This window comes from Chrysochloris asiatica, unplaced genomic scaffold (genome assembly GCF_000296735.1).
Source record: "Chrysochloris asiatica unplaced genomic scaffold, ChrAsi1.0 scaffold00065, whole genome shotgun sequence".
Taxonomy (NCBI): Eukaryota; Metazoa; Chordata; class Mammalia; order Afrosoricida; family Chrysochloridae; genus Chrysochloris; species Chrysochloris asiatica.
Genome location: NW_006408583.1, coordinates 12,382,695 through 12,405,814, shown reverse-complemented (window position 1 = coordinate 12,405,814; position 23,120 = coordinate 12,382,695). Strand labels below are relative to the sequence as shown.

The 23,120-nt window shown below is 40.4% G+C and overlaps 1 protein-coding gene across 1 annotated transcript in view; it reads right to left on the bottom strand.

Moving 5' to 3' along the window:
- Positions 1-625: 625 nt before the first annotated feature.
- The window catches only part of TTC39B (tetratricopeptide repeat domain 39B), a 34,182-nt gene continuing 11,687 nt past the window's right edge, over positions 626-23,120 (bottom strand). Inside the window, exons 5-17 of the mRNA XM_006864505.1 lie at positions 20,145-20,209; positions 17,064-17,169; positions 15,949-16,014; positions 15,108-15,216; positions 14,412-14,479; positions 14,259-14,318; positions 12,541-12,702; positions 11,862-11,953; positions 10,025-10,151; positions 7,718-7,826; positions 4,980-5,097; positions 4,372-4,488; positions 626-716 (exon numbers count right to left, since the gene is read on the bottom strand). Of these exons, the coding sequence (XP_006864567.1) occupies positions 626-716; positions 4,372-4,488; positions 4,980-5,097; positions 7,718-7,826; positions 10,025-10,151; positions 11,862-11,953; positions 12,541-12,702; positions 14,259-14,318; positions 14,412-14,479; positions 15,108-15,216; positions 15,949-16,014; positions 17,064-17,169; positions 20,145-20,209 (1,290 nt within the window). The remainder of the gene's footprint in view (positions 717-4,371; positions 4,489-4,979; positions 5,098-7,717; positions 7,827-10,024; positions 10,152-11,861; positions 11,954-12,540; positions 12,703-14,258; positions 14,319-14,411; positions 14,480-15,107; positions 15,217-15,948; positions 16,015-17,063; positions 17,170-20,144; positions 20,210-23,120) is intronic.

The window sequence follows — 23,120 nt, the reverse complement described above, 5'->3', positions numbered from 1 at the left end:
AAAAAACACTATATGATTTCATCACCTTTTCTATATATAGTTCTCTTCAGCCTATTTACAGAATTGCAACATGATACCCCCCCACCCGTCTGTCCTATGCCTGCCTTCCAGAAGTCTTCAGCAGATCACTGCTGAGCTCTTTTTTAATTGACGTGATTTTTACTTCCCTTCTTAAATTAAAAAACTAGGCAACAAAATATATCTGAAGTTTAACCAACTGACAAATCTAAACATGGCTCAACTTGTAAGCCATTTGCTACTTAAACAATATGAATTTTCATATTAAAAAAATAAATAATCTAATTAGATCTTATTGTACTTCTGAGTCTTTTAAAAGACTTCTTCCTCTCCAATCAAATCTAATACATGATTTTTTTTAATTTTTTTTTTTTTTTGGAGAGGCAAAATATAAGAGCTATCTAGAGAATATTGAACATCATTCCATAGGAAAAAACAAACATTTATGTAGCCCGACAGTAAACCACACAGATGATAGAAAATATTGATAATAAAGTTAAGTTTTTTGTCTCTCATTTACAAGATCACTTTTATACTTTAATACAAGGTCTAATCTATAGCAGATGCCAGCGCTAATTGAGGGAGAATGCTATCTTTCAAGTTCTGATCAGTCTGCGGGAGATTTCTTCCAGAGGTGGAGAGCTGCCTGAATTCTGAAGTGTAGCCGAGACTCCATGGAGTAATCTTTGTAGTTGTTTCTAAGGAAAATGACAGTGGAATGATACGTTTTATTGACAATCAAAATGTTACAGCAATTTAAATATGATAACAATAGAAAATTGACTAATGATTAACATAGCTTTGTACACCAGGCCACCACTACCTTCCTCTTCTTCTTTCTAACCTCTGGTCCTTATGTTGTTCAAACATGTTGTAAGTACCATCGAGTCAGTTCTGACTCATAGTGACCCTGTATAAGGTTTCCGATGAGTAGCTCATAGATTTGAACTGCCGATCTTGTGGTTAGCAGTCCAGTGTTTATACTACAGGACCACACCAAACTTAATAAAGTACTTCCCTTTGATTATTACAAACAATTGTACGTCCTTGAGTTTTTCACATACTAGGTTTTGCAGACTATGGTTATGCTTAAGTCAGAGGTTCATAACCCAGGGATAGTCTGCACTCACTCCTGTTCTCACATGTAATAAGCAATGGTTTGGCTAGTACAAATTGTGTGACAAGGTCAAAGGGGTCATAGAAATCTACAGATGACTTTAAAACCTTGCTGAAAACATTCATGTTGGCCTTCCTATGAATGAATTGTTAAGCAGCAGCAAAATGGAATGAATGGCTTCAACTCATTCCTATAGCTCTACATTTTCTATAGGTCTAAGCCCTGGCATGGTTCTGTAGGTTAATGTGCTGGACTGCAACATTGGTTTGAAATGCAACGTTGGCAGTTTAACCTTACCAGCCGCTCCTAGGAAACCCTATACAGGGTTGCTATGGGTCAGAACTGACTCAACGGCACTTCACAACAACAAAGCCCTGGTGTGGTGCTGAATGATAAGCACTAGATTGGTAACCACAGATCAACAATCCAAACCTACCAGTCATTCTCAGACACTGCATTCAGGGTCACTGTGAGTCAGAACAGATTTGACAACACACAACAACAATCACTCCATGGGCTACTTACGGAGCCCTGGTAACCCAGTGGGCTGTTAACTAAAAGAGCTGAGCCATCGGCTGCTCCATGAGGAAAAGACGAGACCGGCGACTTCCATAAAGATTTATTCCCTTGGGCGCCCAGTGAAGCACTTCCACTCCGCCCTACAACGTGGCTACGATTTGGAATCGACTTGATGGCAATAAGTTTGCTTTGGGAAGGGTTACTTATTGGTTACCAGGGTAAGGGTTATTAAAAGTATTATTCATAAATCAACATCCTACTAGAGTTGGGAGTCCTGGTGTGGTGCTTAAGGACTTCAAATCCACTAGCTGCTCCTTGGAGACCCTATACAGGGTTCCTATGAGTCAGAACCTAATCCATGACACTTAACAACAACAGCTAGAGTTTACCAAAGGATGTAATTGAGTATTTTCCTAAGTGTCTAGCCAGCAATTCTGCTAACTTTACAAAGCTTCTATACAAGAGAAAGCACAAGATAACTGGTAGTCTGTAAATTATTGGCAGTCTGTCTGTCTGTCTCATCCAGTCCTGCCCTGAGATTGGTGGGTTGCTTGATTGCTAGTCTTATTTTTTAGCAAAGAATCACTAGTCTTCATTTTACTTTAGTTTTTTTACCATTATACACTTAGCGTTTTTGTGCATTGCATTGTTGCTGTTCTAAGTGTCACTGAGTCAGTTCCAACTCATAGCAATTCATGGCCATGCTACCAAACTCAGCCATCACGTCCCCCAGCTTCCCTCGCCTGACCACTCAGCAGCTCTCCTTTTTGAAAAGTATGCTTATCTTCCTAACTTCCTGACCACTTATTCAGCAGCTTCTTCTTTAGCTAATCTCTTAAATACTCCTGTCTCTGTGCTGGACCTTTCTCTAGGTATATAATTTCTCAAGATGACCTAATCAAGTGTAATACCTTTAAAGATCAGTCTCTGGGCTGTGGACTCTGAAATCACTACGTTTTTTCCCTGTAAGCGCTATAGTTGTCATTTGACTGCTAACTCACTATCTCCATGTTGCTGTAGCTAAGTGCTAACAAGTCGGTTCTGCCTCACAGCGACCTGGTATGGAGTTTCCGAGGAGTGGCTGGTGGGTTTAGTAGTCCAGTGCTTATCCTATAGTGCCACACCCTAATTATCTCAAACTCTCACGGCCCTAAGCAGGAGAAAGATGAGACTTTCTCCTCCAGTAAAGATTTACATACAGCCCTGGTAGGGTCGCTATGAGTTAGAATCAACTCGACAGCATATAACCAACATCAACAACCATTGTGGTCCACACAGGTCTGGTTTTTAAAAATTATTATCGCTGTTTTCCTCTGTCCCCAAACCTGCTCCTATACTTATGCCCCGCGCATCACTGAATGAGTGCTTCAACTCCACGATTCCTAGCTAGGGTTCGGCCCAGAGTACACCCACCCCCACTGACTGATCTTCTCACAAGTGGCTTTAATTATGTAAATCTCAACTACCACGTCACCTCCTCAGGGAAGCCTTCCAGAATCAACTCCAATATCAAGTAGTTCCCAGGTATTCTGTGTCACCGTATAAATCTCAACAAAGCCCATATCACTGATAATTTTCTTACCTGATGATTTAATTAAGTGCTGTCCAGTCTATTCCGACTCATAGCGACCCTATATAGGGTTTCCTAGGAGCGGCTGGTGAGTCTGAACCGCTGACCTTGTGTTTCAAAGCAACCTTGCAGTCCAGTGCTTATCGTACAGCGTCACACCAGGACTCCTCCTCATTTAATATCTCCTTCCACTTAAGAGAGCAGAACCACTGCCCATTTTGTTTTCAGTTGTTTGCTAGAGCCTTACTAGTGTCGAGCACAAAATAGGTGCTCACTGAATACTTGCTGAACGGGCAAATGAACAGACAACGAAACACTGAACTATTTCTGGTCTAGAGCTATGTGGCATTCTTTCTCCACTGCAAGGAGCGGGGCTCAGGGCAACTCTTAGATCACAGGATTGTTTCCCCACCTTACTGAGCCAAGACCAGAAGTCTAAGAGTCATTGTCTAGCAGAAATGCTCAAGTACTTTAGAGAGAGGTAGGGAAAGAAGCAGCAAGTCAAATCAGTGGCTTCTGAAGGAAATGACAATCGGGAGGCGGGCTCAGACAACTGATTCTTCATGGGCTAAGCTAGACGGGTCCGTCTAGCCATATGTCTGCATCTTGTCCTCTAGGGCTGGTTTCTATACAATTCTACAACTGAGGAGTTGCAACAAAGGCTTTATAACATAAAGTCCAAAATGCTTACTATCATCTGACCCTTTACAGACTGACCCGACACTGAAGAGAAGGAGTTAGAAATCACTCAGAATGAATGCTCACAGTAACTCAATCTATAAACAGAGGGCTATGCACTAAAGAGGCACCCTGGTGAGGAACTACAGGATCAGCACTGAACTGCTAACCACAAGGTTGGAGGTTCAAACCCACCGCTGCTCCTGGAATCCCTACATAGGGTCAGTATGAGTTGGGACCAACTTGACAGCACTCGATAGCATGTAATTAGGAGGTTACATCTAGCACAATCCCAACAAACGTCATGAATACCAAGCAAGCAGAAGTTAGCAGAAGTGACATTACTATGAACTTTGCTTTCATTTGTTACTTCTGGAGAGTACAGTACAAGGACAACAGCATGCCCTAGGAGCCAGCAGACACTCACGGCCTCCCCAGCACCCACAGGGCAGCTGTCCCCACCGCTTACCTTGCAGTTTCTAGGACCTTGATGGCCTTGTCAATGTCTCCTTGGTTTTTGTACAGAAATGCCAACTCGAACAGAGTGAATGGCACTAGGTAGTGGTCATACTTCAGTAGCTTTTCACTGAAAGAGCAGATGGAAAGCACTTTCAGGTTTAACAAACCAAGAAACCTGTCTCTAGACTCTAGACAGAAAAGAGGGCCAGGAGGCATCAGAACCGTGACCCACTCCACATTTTATATAGCAGTAGATCATCCATGCCATTGGGAGATGTTAAACACTTGCTGCCCAATGAGAAGCACTTAGGTATGCATCAGAGCCCTCCCCTCCCCGCTGGATTACAATCACTACGATGACAAGGTCTGTCCTTTCAACCCTGGAGCCTCAGTGCCTAGCACAAGGCAGGATGCACAGTGGGTGCTCAGGGTTTGTGGGACATGGGGGCCAACAAACACTCAGATGTGTGAGGTCTCATAGGGGCTTGGGGGGATGTGTTGTTAGTGCTACACCAAGGAGAAGGGCAGCAAGCGATAAAAGCCCTCTATGTCGTGTTTCTCACGGCAATGCTTCGGGAAACACAGTCTGACACAGTGGGCCGGACTGTTGGTTTTTACCTTTGAATAATGTGATTGAAGCACAGTTCAGCTTGCAGGGGCCGCTGCAAGTTCTTCAGGCAGCATCCTTTCAGTAACTTCACCAAGCACTCATCATCCGTAGAGTACTCATTCAGGTCTTTAAAAAAGCAAAGAAACATGTAAAAAGAAAAAGGTTTTAGAATCCAGATGAAGAATTAACAGCTCATTGGGTGTCACCAGGACCATTTGAAAACGAGAATGTTTGTAGCATTTGTTAATGTCGTGCTAAAGAAAACACAGTGGGAAAAAAAATTTTTTTCGCCAAGAAAAAATGTTTAAAGTGGAATTTATGTTATTACACACCATCCTGTACACCTAGAAATTGAGTGTTCCTACTCTGTGCTGTGGGTTCTTAGATATGACAACAGGAAATGTGAAGTCTGAATAAACTAAGGGCTTTTCCGTCCTATAGAAGGCTGCCTCCTCCTGTAGCTGTGGTTTACAGCTGTGCTGGCCTCCAAGCAGGAGAGGAGGACACTCCCATATGGAGTCCCAGCTGGACAAGCAGATGGCCGTCTGCCCAGTAAACATTCAGGAAGTAAAATGCCCTCTCCAGACCATACCATTATGTCTACAACTTATTACCAACTCTCTCAAGGGTATGTTCCTGTGGGGGCGGGGGGAAGTTATATACTAAAACCAGACAAAATGGCTCTGAAGTACATGAAAGGCTACCAAAATGCCAGCAAGCCTCTAACTGCCTCAGGTAAATGTAAAGGAGGGTCCGTCAGCACTTCTTGTCCTTTGGAGGATGACTGTATAGCTTCCACGGCCTAAGGCAAACTTGTATTAAACAGAAGAAACAACACGATGTAGGACATCTATCTACCACTTCTGAGTTCTGTTTTGTTTGAGCAAGTTACAGTCATTCCAGACTCATAATTCATACGTTTCAGGCTGTGACAACACAAATGGGAGAAACAGTAAAATGAACAAATGTGGACATTGTTGTTAAGTGCCATTGAGTTGGTTCTGACCTATAGCGACCCTGTATAGGGTTTCCGAGGAGCAGCTGGTGAGCTTGAACCACCAACTTTGGGGTTTAAACCGATTTCACAGTCCAGTGTATTAACCCACAGCGCCACACCAGCACTACAATATGGACATGGGACCCCTCATACTGAAATCCTCCTGTTTTTAACACAAACCTCAGGTATCATCCTTAACTAATGCATGCTGATTTTGTTTGAATCGCAAGGTCGGTGGTCCAAGCTCACCAGCCACTCCTTGGAAACCCTTTACAGGGTCGCTATGAGTTGGAACCAACTCGACAGCACTGAACAACAACAATGAAACTGTCTATGGGAGGGTTAATGGTGTTACTTACCAACTAAAACAGGGTAACTTTACTCCTAGTGCTGAAAACAGATAATATTCGCTTTATTCGCTTTTAACTTCCCAGCCCTGATAGGTCATTTATCCAAAAACCCACAAATACGCTTCCTGTTAGCACAAGCTGTTTCCTATTACTTGTTATGAACTGTTATTATTGTTACACACGTGCACACACATATTCTCATCTACCTGTGTTCCATGGGTGTTCACTGAACGATAGACTCAAGAAGCCGTGTCGTCAGGAGCTAGAGCTAAGCCTTCCTGAAGAGCCCATATTGGATGGATAGTACCTTTCATTACCACTTTTGTGCACACTTAAGCTCAGTGTAGCATTTTATTGATTGTTTGTTCAATCACAATGTTCTGGTGTTCACTGAATGATGATTTTGCTAAGGAACAAGCACAACACTGTTAAAAAGTTACACCACCAGTTAGGCCACATTTCATTTTTGTTTAAACCACAGAAAGGAATATGCATATGGGTTCCACAATACCACATGCCTCCAAAACTCTCCAGAAAGCAAAACCATTATCATTTCCCTAGACTACAGAGGACTATCGATCTGAGGACTATTTACCCTTGAAATATGCTTTGTGTTGATTCTACACCTCATGGTTGTTTACACATGACCATCTCAACACAGCTTCCATTTTACATTCAAAGACGATTACATGGATTTCCGTGTGTCTGCCAAAAACCAACAGCCTAAAAAAGCAAGCATGAGGAGACATGGAAACAGTCACAACAAACTAACCCTAAACCAAGTGTGCGTTTTCCTTATGCTGTTCTAAAGCTTCCTACCCTTCCTCTTCTTTTTTTAGAACACCTTTGTTGTTGTTAAGTGCCATAGAGTCGATTCTGACCCATAGTGACCCTGTATAGGGTTTCCAAAGAGCAGCTGGTGAGCTTGAACTGCTGACCTTGCAATTCAAACCGACTTTCCAGTCCAGCCCATTAACCCACAGAACAGCTTTACTGTGATATAACTCATTTAACACACAATTCACCCACTGTAAGTGTACAGATCAATCGTTTTCAGTATAACCATCATCACAACCAATTTTACAGCCCTTTCATCACCCCTCAGTGTTCTCTTCTCCCCCAAAGCCCTAAAACAACCAGGAATCTACTTCCTGTCTCTATGGATTTGCTTATTCTGAACCTTTCACACAAAAGGGAGTGCACAGCATGTGGTGGTCTTCTGTGGCTGCTCTCTTTCCTGAAGCAGCAGATTTTCAGGGCCCATCCTGTTGCAGCTGGTAGCCTTTCTCCCTTCATGCTGGAATACCCACCCTAAGTTCTCCTGATGCACAGGGAAGACATAGGAGACTGACCATCAGGGGAGCAGAAGCCAGCATTTCTAGGCTGTTTCCATACTTACTTTCTTTTTGCAAAGCTGCCTCCGCCTTTTCAACAGTTACCAGCAAACTTTCAGAAAGGTCTTTTCTTTTGCTCACGATTGGAAAACCATTCCAAATATACATCATTTCCTAATGAGAAAGAATGAAAGCTATTTGCAGTTATGTGAGGTTATCCCACACCCTGTGCTTTGCCTTGGTTACTGGAACCTCAAGAAAGCATTTAGGGATCATTTTCCTTAGCTTTTCTCATACAGAGTTTTGTAAGATTATTATCCACTCTCCCATTTTATGAAATGCCTTTTATACTGTAAAGTAATTCAGTGTGCATATTTTTTATTAATGTATTCATACACTTAACAAATACTGATTAAGAACTTAATCTCATTCAGTCCTCTTGGGAAGATGACACTACACAGAGAAAGTAGTATACATAATTATTTTAACTGGTATTATGAGCAATTAATGCACATTTCCATTTAATGCACATTTCTGTTGTCATTTTTAAGTAAAAGGAAACATTTTTAAATGTCTGCCAGTTGTTTACATAAAATGCTTCCAAGAACATCACTGGAAATGAACATTAGAGCTATTTTACTGGGCTCAGGTCCTTTTTATACTATTAAAAACATGTGACAGACCAGTAATGCGATCCAATATGCAGACAACATATTCATCTAAAGGCCATATGGCTGAAAGACAGCCCCTGAAAATCTAAACTGATGATTTCTCATTACAAATTACATTTAATGTGCCTAGCAGATGAGAAATTCTCTTGCACTTGTGCTTGGAAATATTTTCCTAATTTTCCTGGGACAGCAGTCCAGGTCTTAAAAGATACGTAAAAAGCAGAGTGATTAGTATCTCCTTGGAAGTAAATGAATTTAAAAAGTGATAAAGATTTTGCCTAAAAAGCCTCTTATGAGGCTGGAGAGGGGGCATGCACGGGAACTGAGGGAGACACACATCAGTAGTTAGAGTAGCTATAAAGTTAGCTCTATTTTTCAGCCCTGAAAACTAAGGTCACAGCGCCCTACCTTTAATTTTCTGTGTGCAATGTCTGATCATTGGTACAGTTTAACAGATCAACTCAATACCTGATGGAACATTTTGTTGGAAGGACATAAGCAAAGATTTTATGAAAAATAACCTTCCGGTAAAACACCTTGTCAGTTGCCATCAAGTCAAGTCGACTTGGACTCACAGCGATTACACAGGCAGGTCCATTCTCTACACTTTCCATATCCACAAACCCGAAGAAACCAGTACAGTGAGTTAACCTGCTCTAAGATCTTTATAACAAAGCAATGCACAGTGGACTACACTATAATCTAGGTGCTAGAGTTGAAAAGGAATTACAATGTTCTAGAAAACTTTCAAGAAATTTCTGAGAGACAGAAAATAGTTCCCAGTGGGAATCACTGAATAATAATGAGTCAGGAAACCAATGACATCTGCTTCACAAAAAAGTTTTCCTGAGCTGTGTGAGTACCTTAGTAAAATAAAGTCCCAGAGAGTCAGAATGTCTCGTGTATTCAGTCCTTCACAAGAAATCGTTATTAAAAAAAATTTAAGTTATACCTTTCACAGAGGTATAACCAAAATAACATAATGATTAAGAATGAAAGCTCTAGGAATGTACTATCCAATATGGCAGCCCCCAGTCACATGTGGCTCTTCACCCCTTGAAATGCGGCTAATCCAAATCGAGGTGCCAAAGACTTAATACAACATAACAATGTGAAATCGCTCATTCATACTTTATTGAGTTCATGTTGAAATGACAAAATTTTGCACATATCTTCTTAATGTTAATTTCCTGTTTCCTTTTTATATGAGGCTACCAGAAAGTGTAAAACCACATATGTAGCCTGCATTCTAATTCTATGGGAAAATGCCTCTCTGGAATCAGTTCTATTGTTTTTAAGTTTAAAATGTGGCCTAGATAAAGTCAATCTTATGACAGGCTGAAAAGAGAAACTACTCTCGCTGAGCTACGTAAGAATGAGATAATAAGAAGGGGCTTCAATGAGTCTGTGGAAAAATCCTGTCATCTTTTCATTCCATTTCCTAAAAACTTTTTGAAGTCCCCTCTTATCTATGTCTTAAATAGCCTTTATAATAATGTCTGGAACATACCAACCTAAAAAAAAATTAGTCATTACTATTTAACTATTAATAAAAGAATAACTGCCCATAACTGTTCACCTGACAAAAACACTTAAGATGGTTTTTAATTGAGCCAAGCATCACAACAAAAGTGAGATGTGCTCTCTGCTTCGACAATCTGGGTCTAGTTCTCAGACAGGAAACCAAATAAAAGTAGATACCAGGGCAGGTAAGACGAGCCTCACAGGCGCAGGCAGAACGGCCGAGTACCGGCGGGCCTTCCTCACAGCAAACTTCTCAGTGGGGATAGATTTACCAGCAATTCTCTGCTTCAAGCATTCCACCTTCCTGTGAAGATTTCCAGCCGCCACCCCAAGTGAAGGAGGAGTTCGTTAGAACACACACATTTACACTAGTGGTTTTCACACAACACACCCCAGACCAGCAAGTTCATCATCCACTGAACTTTTCATCCACCAAATTTTCAGAACCCACCCCCTCTTCCCCCATCTATTCAACCGGAAACTCTGGGGGGGTACCAGACAATCAGGATTTTAACCAGCCCTCCAGGTGATTCTGATTCCCATTCAAGTCTGAGAACCACTGGTTTTGCAACTATTTCTTTCTAGTCAGCATCTTAAGTGACCGAACACAGTCCATGTAATCAACGTATTAAATTGGCAGCTTCTGTATGCAGGCAGAAAAGATTCCAAAGATCTTTTGTTTTTATTATCTACCCTGTAGACTGTTGAGAAGCGGAAGATACGTTTCCTATTTATTCCTCTCTACAAGTATGACACAAATCAATAAAATCATGCGGCTCAAATGTTTCCCAAGTACTTTGGAAACCATCAGCTAAGGACAAGTACCAAGTTTACACATTTTCTCTCAAAACTCTCAGGAATTCCAATAAGGAAATTCACAAACAAATATAAATGAGAGTAGAATGGAGGGACTATGTGTCTCTGGAAATACTTTATTATGTTTCAACTTTGCAAATGAATCAAACAATTTATTGAGAAAGAATTAAGATTATATTGATTCAAGAAAGACCAAGATGAAACTGAGAAAAAAATGTTCTGATCTTATGGCATGCTTGTATTACAGTTTTGTACACAACTTGGGGATATGGATTTTAAACCAGGTTGTCCCGTCATGTAGTGATCATTAACAAGAGTGGAACAGGCAGTGGGCATATAAGTGCGGAGGATGTGGGAGCAAGTGGGGACGGAAGGTGTGGAGTGCATGAATAAACAGCCTTGGGCATGAAAATTCATGGCTTGAAGATGACAGAGAGTGCATGAAGAGAACATTCATTCTAGGGAATATACAGAAAAGTCCTAGGGGCACAACAGCTAAGCATTGGACTAGGGGCAGAAAGGCTGGCAGTATGAACCTAGCCAGTGGCCTGGTGAACTGCTTCTGTAAAGATCAGTCAAGAAAATGCTATGAAGCGGTCTCTACTCTGTCCTGCAGGCTCTCTAAGAGGCGGAACTGACTCAACAACATTCAACAACAACAGCATAGTAGGTGCTCCACAAAAAGGTTATGCATGGATTTGGTTAGGAATCGGTAGGTGGATAGCTAGTGGAATAAGACAGTCAAGCAGATGCCTGACAGCGGAGCCTCTAGAATCTGACATTCTAAATGAGAACTAAGAATATGTTTGTTAGACAGTGTTTCTTAAATTTATCTGATGACGGAGTATCTTTTGTTCACAGCAGTAGTTAACATCTTTTGATAACATTAATGGTTTAGGAAACTGTGTTCCAAACTCAGTAGCAAAAACCCAGTCACAAAACCCTACTCCTGAGACATAAATAAGAGAACATGTTCTTAAGATTCTCTGATATCTGTAAAATCCTCCGTAAAAGGAGAACACTTCGATTCTTGGTTAAATGGACTGTTTTGAGGTTTCTTGTATCAGTGCTTAAAGGAATTAAAGAATTCTGAACAAGAGACATGGGAAAACACTGAGGAGTTGTATGTGAGTTGAATGGAGATGAATCTGTGTGCTCCTCTGTACATTCAGGGTCTTTATTATAGTGCCTTGCTTACCTGAATAAAGCTACCACATTCTCTTTAGTTGGTACTACGTCCTCCTCTGGAAGCATACTCAAAATTGAAGCTTTCAGGAATACATATGTTGCCTTGAGGAAAAGAAGGAAGGCTCTAGTTATATTCTTAAGTACAAGACATTTCTGCCTGGTAAATCAGCAGAGGCTGACACACCTTCCAGATATTATGAGGTTTCAGAGAAATCAAGGGTAATGAAAAGTTTTATACTGCCTATTCCAAATGAAACTATTTTTCTATTATACACCTGCAGTGTTCACAACTGAGAAAGTGAACAGAATAAACCAGAGGTCATTAGTCCATTCCTCCCAATTTCACCCAAATAGATTAGAATCCATTCTGTTTATCATAGAATGTCTGATCAAGACATCAGAAAGTTTATGAAAAATGATCAACAGTACTGATATTTCATAACTTTAAATAGAAGGGCAGCTCATTGTTAGAAGTAAAGTCTCTTTGTTGGAAAGGACTTTTTGGGTATTTTTGTCAAGATGCAGTGCTGAGGAAAGTGCCCATAAGCAGTAGGTACTGGATGTTTATTTCCTCCTTTGATGGAGCTCTAGGCTGAGACTATAGTGTTGACGGCTTACTATGAACCAGCAGTCCTCAATGAAAACCATTCTGGCCAGCAGGTGGCAATAATGACAGCACTGCCATTTACCTTAGACCATTTACTCTCTTTGCAGAGAAGATCTGAGTAGTGATACGCCTGTATCCAGTTTTGTTGGAATACGTAAATCCACATCAGCTCCCAGTAACAAAGATGGTGAAACTGTTTCCACTCTTCTTGAACTGAAATGCATTTTTGGAATATTTCTTGTGCCTATAAGTCAATTGCATAAAGCTGATCATCCAGATACTAGACAAGGAGATAATAACCTAATGGAAAAATACATAAAACGCTTTGTACGAAAAGAACACTATTAATATTCATTAAACCATTCAGTACGACATGTTCCTTTCATGCCATACAATAATACAGTTAGGCCTGCTTTTTATTTAACTCTGTAATGGGGCCTTAGCATTTTTTAACATGGGAGTGTCCCTTACCAAGTAAACATAAAGCACAGAACCTTCAGGAAAACACATACTTATTTAGACTCATAAGAAGCCAAAGCTTCATAGAGTAAAACATTTTCTAAATAAAATTGAAGACAGGGAACAGACAAGGAGATATATCAGATGTATAATTACTGACAAAGGACTAACCCTTTATCGGACAACAATTTTAGAAAATCCTTAAGAAAAAGATAAACAATTGAGTGGAAAAACTGGCAAAGATGAACAGACAAATCTGAAAACAAAAAGAAAAGAAATATAAATATGATGAAATTTGTAAATGGAAAATAAAGATTTAATTAAACTATCACTTTTCAGCACTGATTGGGAAAAAAAAAAGATAGGTAATATGAAGATGTGGCAAACCAAATTGGGAACAAATATTCTTATCCCCTACAGGTATACAAATTTGAAACGATTTTAAATTAGAAGGATAATTTTGTTGGATTTATCAAAATTATCAGAATGTCTTACATAAATGAGGCATGTGCACAAAAATATATGCACAGTAATAATGTTTATAACAGCAGCACTGTTTGTAGTAGGCTAACATCTATAAACAGTAGATTGCTTTAATAAGAATGGTGCACCCATCCCATGAATGAAACCCAGCCATGAAAGAAGAATGAAGGTAATAAAGGTATACTAACCTGGAAAGATAGCCAAGTGTGAGCAGGGAAAAAACACAAAGTAATTCTAAATTTCATCCCATTTGTATGGAAGAAATTGTATGTGTATAGATATGAACTGGAGTCTGATGTTATGCTGTGGGTTAATGCCCTGAACTGCAAAGCCAGTTTGAACTGCAAGGTCAGCAGTTCAAGCTCACCAGTCGTCCCTCAGAAACCCTATATGGGGTCGCTATGGGTTGGAACCAACTCGACGGCACTTGACAACAACAATGTATATGAACTGCTCCTTGCTCTTCCACCTCTGACCCCACTGTTCCCTTCTGAAAAGGACCCACTCAATAGCACCCTCTGATGAGGATGCCAGTGTAGTGCCGTGAAGGTACTTCTTGTGCAAGGGCTGGACTCCAGTGTCAGCGTGGATGTGTCAAATGTCTTTGAAAACGTCTTACGTTTTCTTGTATAAACCACCTTGAACTGTCTCATGTATTGTATCTGTCGACATAACATTTAACAATTTACTTTGTATTACAGGATGCATACAAAAAATTAAATTCTGCCTTTCCAATGACTGGTTTTTTCTTTGTTTTTTGCCTAGTCCATATACTGAATTTACTTGAATGTTGAAGAGTACATGCTGCAACTCCACAATCTAGACAGCTTCCCAAGAAATGACTCAACATGAAATTACCTCTTGTACATTGCCCTTTAGCAGCTCTATTCGGGCATGATAGAACAGCATGAGCGAGCCCTGAGAGGGAAGGAAGACAAAACAAGGCAGGGGTCAGCAATCGGTGTTGTTGGTTAATTACAGTGGAAAAAGACAATGATATGTGAGGCTTACATTTGGAAACTGCTGGAGGAAGGGTGCAAGGAGGTTCTCTGCTTCCATAATATTCACTTCTCCTGTACCTAGAAATTCAACAGGAAAAAAAAATCTCAGTCTTCATGAAACATGGTCGGCATGGACAAGCAGCTCTCCAAATTTCACTAATGCATAGCAAAGAGCTCATCGTGGTGAAGCTGAAAACTTGCACTGAGCCATGTTTACATGTGGGAAGGAAAACACTGCAAGTCTCATTTATGACTTTAGCCTCAGAGCACTTGTGGGCAGGCTGATGAATTCTGGAGGGGGTTCTATTAGATTCCTTGCTGGAATTTCCAGTTTTAATAGCACCATTAGCTTACCTTTATCAAAAATTTAATTTCCTGTTGAAAACGAAATCTAGTATGAATATGATAAAGTAGATAATACTAAAGGTTTACAGATTTCTTTCCCTTGTTTTGTTTTATTTCTAGCAGAGAACAGATTTTTTAAAATTCAATAAAAGAAACCACTCTACCCTCTCTGCCAAATACTAGGAGGATATCTAATTAACATGAAATGCAATCTTTAATCTTTCTTCCATCTTAGTTCAAAACAAAAAAACATAAGGAAAACATCGACTACTCACTCTGACAGATTTCTCTCAATTTTTACTTAATGAGCAGATGCAAGAGAATCGTCTTTCAATGAAGGGAAACGCAGTCCAATTCTTACCAAGTATCAGACTGATATAGGTATGAAAAGCCAGGATCGTTAAGCAGCACAGTGGAGCCCTTATGCTTCTTCCAGATGCACCTTCCCGTAACTGCATGAGTCCCAACTCCTGTGGCAATTAGATGCATTTTAGGAACATAAAAGCAAGACTACAAATACAAATAGCTCTCAGAAACTTAAAAATGCTAAAGCCTATGTCCCCACGTCTCTTGATGAACAGAGACCAGCTTGTGTAACACAGCAACTGTGGTAATAGTACCATATTCTGTGTTATGATTAATAAATCTTATACCAGGGGGTTCAAAAAGTTCATGGAAAAATGGAATCAAAAGATGACCTTTCTCTATGAACTTTCTGAAGCCCCTTCGTATGCTATAAAAATAATAACACAGCAATAAAATTGGTAAACCTCATGGAAAGCAAGTTTTCTCTTTTCGTATCATAGCAAAACTTGTAAAACGACAAAGAAATCCTAAATGACTGCAACTATGCTAGATTCATAAAATTTGACCCATAACAATCATAAAATGTTAGAACTGAAGTCTAGCAATTCACTGGATTTAGTCCTACATTTTACTGAAATGCTGAGGAAGCACATCTAAAACCACCAGAGAGGACCACAGAGCGAGCAAGATACAATAGGAGGAGAGCATCATTTTTAATCCCACAAGTTAGGTAACAAAAGAAAACTTTTTTTCTTTTTTTTAAATTTCAATAGAAAAGCCACGGGTAAGTTCAGAAAAGCATCACTCTAGTTATGAGGGCATGTGGCACTGCCTCTGCATTCATTCAACAATCATTTATTTTCCATGTCAAAATTGATGTAAAATTAAATTTGTACCCTGTTTCCAGAAAATCCAATAAACTCCAGTAGTCGGATAATCCTTGCTGGTAAAAGGGACAGCATCTAGAAGTAGACGAAAATACAGATGTACTTATGTGTCAAGGCACTTAACTAGGTAACCGTCAGACTCCAAACAACTTAGTGTTAAAGCGTCAGTAATTTGAACAATTAGAACCAAGCTAAAACCACTAAACATGTATCTTAATCGCCACATAGTATAGTCACTGCTTACGATTTAATTTCACTTAGAAACTACCAGCTGTTCCGCAGGAGAAAGATGAGGCTTTCTGCTCCCATAAAGATTTACAGCCTTGGAAACCCTGTAAAGGGTCGCTATGAGTCAGAACCGACTCCACAGCACATAAAAACAACAACAACAACTAAGATAATGAACATAAAGGAATTTAGCGACAAAAGCCTGGTCTATCCAGGACTCTAGAGAATACTGGATCCTTTTGTGTGAAGTGGTAAGGAGACAGGAGGCTAAGTCCTCAGTGTTCGCATCCTGACAGGATTCTCTCATCTTCCTTCCCAGGACGCAAAAGTCTGTTTAGCGCTCAAAGTGTCTGTATGGTTCTATCACTTTACAATGTTTTCACTAATTCAGGTCAAACCTTAGCAAGAGTTCAAATTCTCTAAATCACATGTCACGATTTGGCAATGGTGACCCCATGTGTGTCAGAATAGAACTGGACTCCTCGGGGTTTTCCATGACTGCCTGGTCTTTCTCCAGCTGCACTGCTGGGTGAATTTGAACCACCAACCTGTTGGTTAGTGACCAAATCATGTGTGCCATCTAGGGACTGTCAAAATCATCCCTCAGGCTTACTTTTCCTTCCCTATTTCTCCAGAACTGCCACTGTCAAAGCAGCAGGATTTCTGATACGGAAATGGAACTGGATTCAAAGATCCCGGTTACCAAAAACCTTACTAATCTACTAAAGAATACTATATGCTTCTAAAGATGTACAGAAAAACAATACCCACTAATGCCATGTGTCAATGAAGCCTGGTTAGAGGTTCAGGATAAGGAGCACAGGGTTTAGAGAGATACACTGAAACTGTAGTTTCTTATACAAGAGGTTCTGGCTGCTCTGTAACAACCTCCTTACCAAATTAAATGCTCCTATTCCAAGTTTGACACCCCCTTCAAACTCAGAGAAGAACTGCTGCTCAAGTTTGCGCTTCTCAATGACCTGCAGGATAGAAAGACATTCCCTGGATCGAAGAAAAAGAAATTAAAGTATAAGTTTACTATGACTCTGAAAATCAGCGTGAAGAAAAATCATTTGTCAGGGCATCCAAACCTACTGAAGATAATGCTTATACGAGAGGACTTCAAAATGTTTGTGGAAAAATTACACACACACAAATCTATACACACACACAAATCTATATATACATATATATCTATATATAGCTATCTATATAGATAGATAGCTAGATATATATAGATATATATGGAGCTCTGGTGGCATACTGGTTTTGAATTGGGCTGCTAACCTCAAGGTCAGCAGTTTGAAACTACCAGCTATTCCGCAAAAGATCGATGAGGCGTTCTGCTCCTGTAAAGATTTATAGCCTCGGAAACCCTGTGCAGGGTCACTATGAGTCGGAACCGACTCCACGGCACATAACCACTAACCACCATATGAACTGGAAGTCTAGTAATGAACCACAAGTGGCAGGAACATCAAAATCTTAAGAGGGCCACACAAATTCGTGGCTGATCTATTAACTATGCAACACTAGGAAGGTTCCAAAAATCCAGAAAGTAGATGGCATATTTCAGGGCACTGCCTACCATGTGACAGAGAATGTTTGGAGCCAAAGTTTAGTCAAGTTAAATGCTTCCTAATACAAAAATCAGCACTCTTTAGAGAAAGATAACAGAATCCAGAGTCTCTACAAAGTATCATTATCCAATGTGCAAAAATGAACTTTAGAGAAAAACACAAGACTATGACATGCAGTCAATAGAAAACTACCCCAAGATGATCTATTTCTTGGGATAAAACTTTAAATGTAGTAATTATAAGGAGTCCTGGTATGGCACTGTGAGCTAATGTGCTGGACTGCACAGTCATTTGAAATGCAAGCCCAACACTTCAAACTCACCAACCAGTCCTTGGAAACCCTACACAGGGTTGCTTTGAGTTGGAACTGACTCGACAGCTCTTAACAACCAGAACATTATAAATAAGGGCTTTAAGGAAAATGTGGTAATAATGAACAAACAGAGTGGGAACTTCAACAGGGAAATGGAAACTATATAAATAAAGAAACAATGAAAATTCTGGAAGGGAAAAGTACAGTACACCTACTCCTCACTTATCAACCATCTCATTAACCAACATGTGACACTCATGATGATAATAACTGTCTATTCTGTACATTAAATAACAACATACGTCTGGCACTAACCAAAACTAGCTGAGGCTCGTGACAAGAGACACACTGGCTGTGATGGTTAAGATCATGTTAGTTTCGCCAGGGCAGGATTCTCAGTGGCTTGGCATTATGTCATAATGCAGTTATCCTCCCTCCATTTATGAACTGAATCCTCCCTTTTTCAAATAACACCAATTTTCACATAATGACATGGTCTTTCTAATTATAGAAATAAAGTGAGGAGTGGATGTATTTGAATTTTTAAAATTCACTGCAACATATCAGAATGGGAAAAACTAAGGACCTGTGACCATGATAGGAGATCAACAGAAATGATCCAATTCAGGAAAAAAAAAAAAAAAAAAAACTTTTATTGACCAGTGTCTCAACCTATAGTACAAAACCAGGCAGACTAACATAGTAAGTGGAATTCTGGAAGAAGAGGAAAGAGTGAGAATGTGGACAGAAAAAAAAAACTTGGATAAATATAAACACTGGCCACAAGTTTCACAAAAGCCCTATTTAAGCACATTATAATCAAATTGCTGAAATGCAAAAATACAAAATAGCCCTTAAAGCCACCAGAAAAACTGTCACATTCCATATTGCAGTGTGGGGTGTGCGTGTTTGCGTGTGGCAGTAACACAAATGACAGGTTGCTTGTGACCAAAAACAATGGAGATTGTAATACAAGAGAATGACAGTTTTGGATGACCTAAATAGGGGCACCAAAAAAAAAAAATCAACCCAGAACACTGTGCTGAACAAAGGTATCCTCCAAAAACAAAGATAAAAATATAGGCATTCATGAAAATGAAAGTCTTTTCTGGCAACAGATACACACTACCAAAAAAAAAAAAACTAAACTAAAGGAAGCTCTTCAGCCTGGAAATTAATGGAAATGAATGAAGTGGTAGATACACGGGGAAATAAAGAAAAGGAGTCCTGGTGTGGCGTTACAAGGTCGGTGGTTCAAACTCACCAGCCGCTCTTGGGAAACCCTATACAGGGTCACTATGGGTCGGAACTGACTCAACAGCATTTAACAACAACAACAACAAAATTTATATTAAGCCAGTAGCTTTCTTTTCAGCTATTTTACTTTTGAAATGCCATCTAAACTTAAATTCTATTGTCCTATGGCATTGAATGGAGTCCTGGAGTGGCACTGTGGGTTAATACACTGGAATGCAAAGTCAGTTTGAACCACAAGGTCGGTGGTTTGAGTTCACCAGCTGCTTGCTCCTTAGAAACCCTACAGGATCACTATGGATTGGAACAAACTTGATGGCATTTAACAACAACCACAGTGCACCGAGGGCGCTCCAGTAGTGTAGTGGTTATGAATTGGGCTGCAAACCTCAAGGTCAGCAGTTCGAAACTACCAGCTGTTCCACAGGAGAAAGAGGAGGCTTTCTGCTCCCGTAAAGATTTACAGCCTCGGAAACCCTGTACAGGGTCGCCATGAGTCGGAACTGACTCCATTGGCATATAACATAAGGAACTCTGGTACTGTAGTGTTTATAAGTTGGATTGCTAACCTCAAGGTAAGCAGTTTAAAACTCCCTGCTGTTCCTTAGGAGAAAGATGAGGCTTTCTGCTCTTGTAAAGATTTACAGCCTCGGAAACACTGTACAGGGTTGCTATGAGTCAGAACTGACTCCACGGCACATAACCACCACCATGGCACTGAATACATACTCAGTAAACCAAAAATTAACTGTGTTTTTTATCAATTCAAGTAAAAAAATACAAAAAACTACCCATACTTAGTTAAAAACCACACCTTCATTTTAACTTACTTATATATTTGGTAACTTGTTCTAATTTTGAGTCCACCTTTGATAAAGTTGATCATATTTTCATCCTGAAAATGATTCAATGAAAAATAATTAGACCACTTAGCAAAAGATTCTTAACTGTGCTTAGAGCTGTGCACGTGTGCAGTTATAACAAAACACTATCTTCGAGAACAGAATTCAAAAATTAGCATAGTCTTTTTGCTTAACAATTGATGTGGTCTTTTACTTTTTTTTCTTTTTTGGTAACTTTTCTACCAAATTAGAGAATAACAATAAGAGAACCTTTTAATAATCCTTGGATGATATTATATTACTAAAGAAGCGATCTTCCTTAATCGGGAACCATGTAGGTTGATCTCAACCAAGTTTAATGAACATCCTCATCTATTACTGGACTTTTCTGGGTTCAAGAGAATCCAAAATGGCTGACTTCAAGGATATGTTCCAAGGCATAACTTTCATACTCCAATGAGCGGGACTATAATTCTTCTTTCATAAGGCCCTTTAGCAGGAAAATCCATTTAATATTGTGAATTTAGTTTATACACTAAACTCCAAGGCCAATCACAGCTGGTCTGGTTTCCAAATGGGTTCTGTCACTAATCAGCTATTGTGTTTCAAAAGAAAAATAAAAGACCATCTATTTGTCTGGTGATCCTCTTCCACAAACCTGAGGCGTGGACCTAGATGAGTACCATGTCAGGGTCAGACATTTTGGGCTTCTAGAAAAATCTTAGTAAGCGACACCAAATAGCCACCTAAAGGAAGCTACTCTAACCACTGGTGCCAATGGAGACAGCCTCAGGTTACGCATTCCCAGTCTACTGATATTGGACTGATGCTCTGCATTTGGTTCCTGTGTACTTAAGCATCCTTCTGAAGCAAAAAAAAAAACTGATTTTAGTTTATTAACTTCATCAATTACTTAAGTAGGTAACATTTCAATGACAAGAATCGATGAGTAGAAACTGCACTGTACTATTTATTTTTAAACTTTTTATCTTATTTTAAGAAATCTTGTGAAGATTTCACAAATATCCACTAGAAAATCATTTAACTTTATACCAAAATCCACTTCAAATGGGAGTACTTCATGACTCACTAAGCATTTGCTGAATGCCTACTGCACATCAGGCACCCAAATGCAGACAGAAACAGAAGCAATACACTGTGCTGTGAGAGGAAGGCAGGCAGGGGCATAGACATGCATGGGACATCACAAGAGCACAGAGAAGGGGGAGAGTACGGATAGGGCTCCGAAGAGGCTTCTGGAAGCATAGGGATTTCAAGCATAAAGATGATCAGGAAGGGCCAGTTAAAGGAAGCCAAAGCAGATACGACGGCTGCAAACACTAAGACAGATCATGGTGACCTTGGTCCTCCGGGCCTGTGTGACTCAGAAGTACAGAAGGAGTATGAAAGCCACTTAAGTATGCCGAGGGCGTCGGCAACAGGTGGGAGGAGAGGACCCGGTGGGGAGCTACCAGTTTAGTCTGAAAAAGCCTCTCCCGTATCTGGTGCTGACACAGACCCACTGTCACAGTAATGAGGACCACTAAAGCAAAAGGAGCTCTGGTAGCGTAGTGGTTATGAATCGGGCTGCAAGCCACAAGGTCAGCAGTTCGAAACAACCAGCGGTTCTGCGGGAGAAAGATGAGGCAGTCTGCTCCCATAAAGATTTACAGCCTCAGAAACCCTGTGTTGGGTCGCTATGAGTCGGAATCGACTCCACGGCACACAACAACAACAAAACAATGACAGGGTGCTCAGCTGCAGAATGGAGGATGGGCTGGAGGTGGGAGAGAGCAGAGACACATGGTCACTTGGCTACTGTGCAGTCCTGGAAAGAGCACTGATAACTGAACAGAGAAAAGAGGGAGCTGCTAAGTCTTTCAAAGGCAAAAGAAACTTGACTGATACGGATTGGTTGTGCAGGCTGGGAAAGAGGAAAGAGTCAAGTCAGGGGTCTCCCAGATGCTTAACTTTAAGGCCCAAGTGTAAGATTTGCCTTTAAAACATGCCTTTAAAGTTCTCATTTAGATTTGGGCCTCTGTGGCTAGTACTATGAACTTGACTGAGGAATTAAGAGGGGCGTTTTCCAGCAGCCCTCATCATGAGTAGGGTTGTGGCCACACTGATTTCATTTTCCTACGCCAGAATCCAGTTTAAGAGGTCAACCTTCCAAATAAAGAGAGATGCAGCTCTCAAAACAAGTTATAGACAATTGGGATTGAGGAAGGTTTTATCCACTTTACGAACTGATCTATCTCCACACCCACCTCTAGCTTACTGTCCCCATCTCTGTCTTTAAGGAGACCATGATGGAAGTCAATGTTTGTTAGGAGTACTAGGAGAGACAATGAGGGGCAAGATAGTCCTAAAGGTGAAATGAAAATGACAAATAAGAAAAGATTCATTGCCTTGTCCAGGAATGTGTAAGAAGTGCTATTTCACAAAAGTAAAAGTCCTATCAGGAAAGGGAAATGAGAAAAATAACATTGCATGTACGCATGCAAAGGCTGGCTATGGATGCATGCAAAGCTGCACTCTGTGAAAGTAAGGAGGGACTGGCCAAGGTGAAGGGAGCCTCCGCAGGCCCCACCTCTCCTGTGTGCAGCACGCCACCATTAGCAAGCACAAAGAGGAATCATCTCAGCTTTCACACGGAGAAGGGCCCTCAAGTTCAGGTGTTGCCATTGCAAGACAGTTTCTTTACCAGCCGTGACCTCTGGTAGACTGACTGAAGGTCAAAACAGACTCTCGGTGCAACTGAGCTGGACTAAAGTTCCCTGAAATCTTTTTTCAGCCCAAGTGTATGATATGAGTGGCTATCTGTCACTGCATCTCTGAGTGGAGGAACTGAAGCACCCACATAGAATCAGTCTCTGCTTTCCCTGCCACACAGGCGGACTTCCCCACCAACACCAGTTCTGAGCCATGCATTCATTACCTGCACAAGCATTCATTACCTGCACA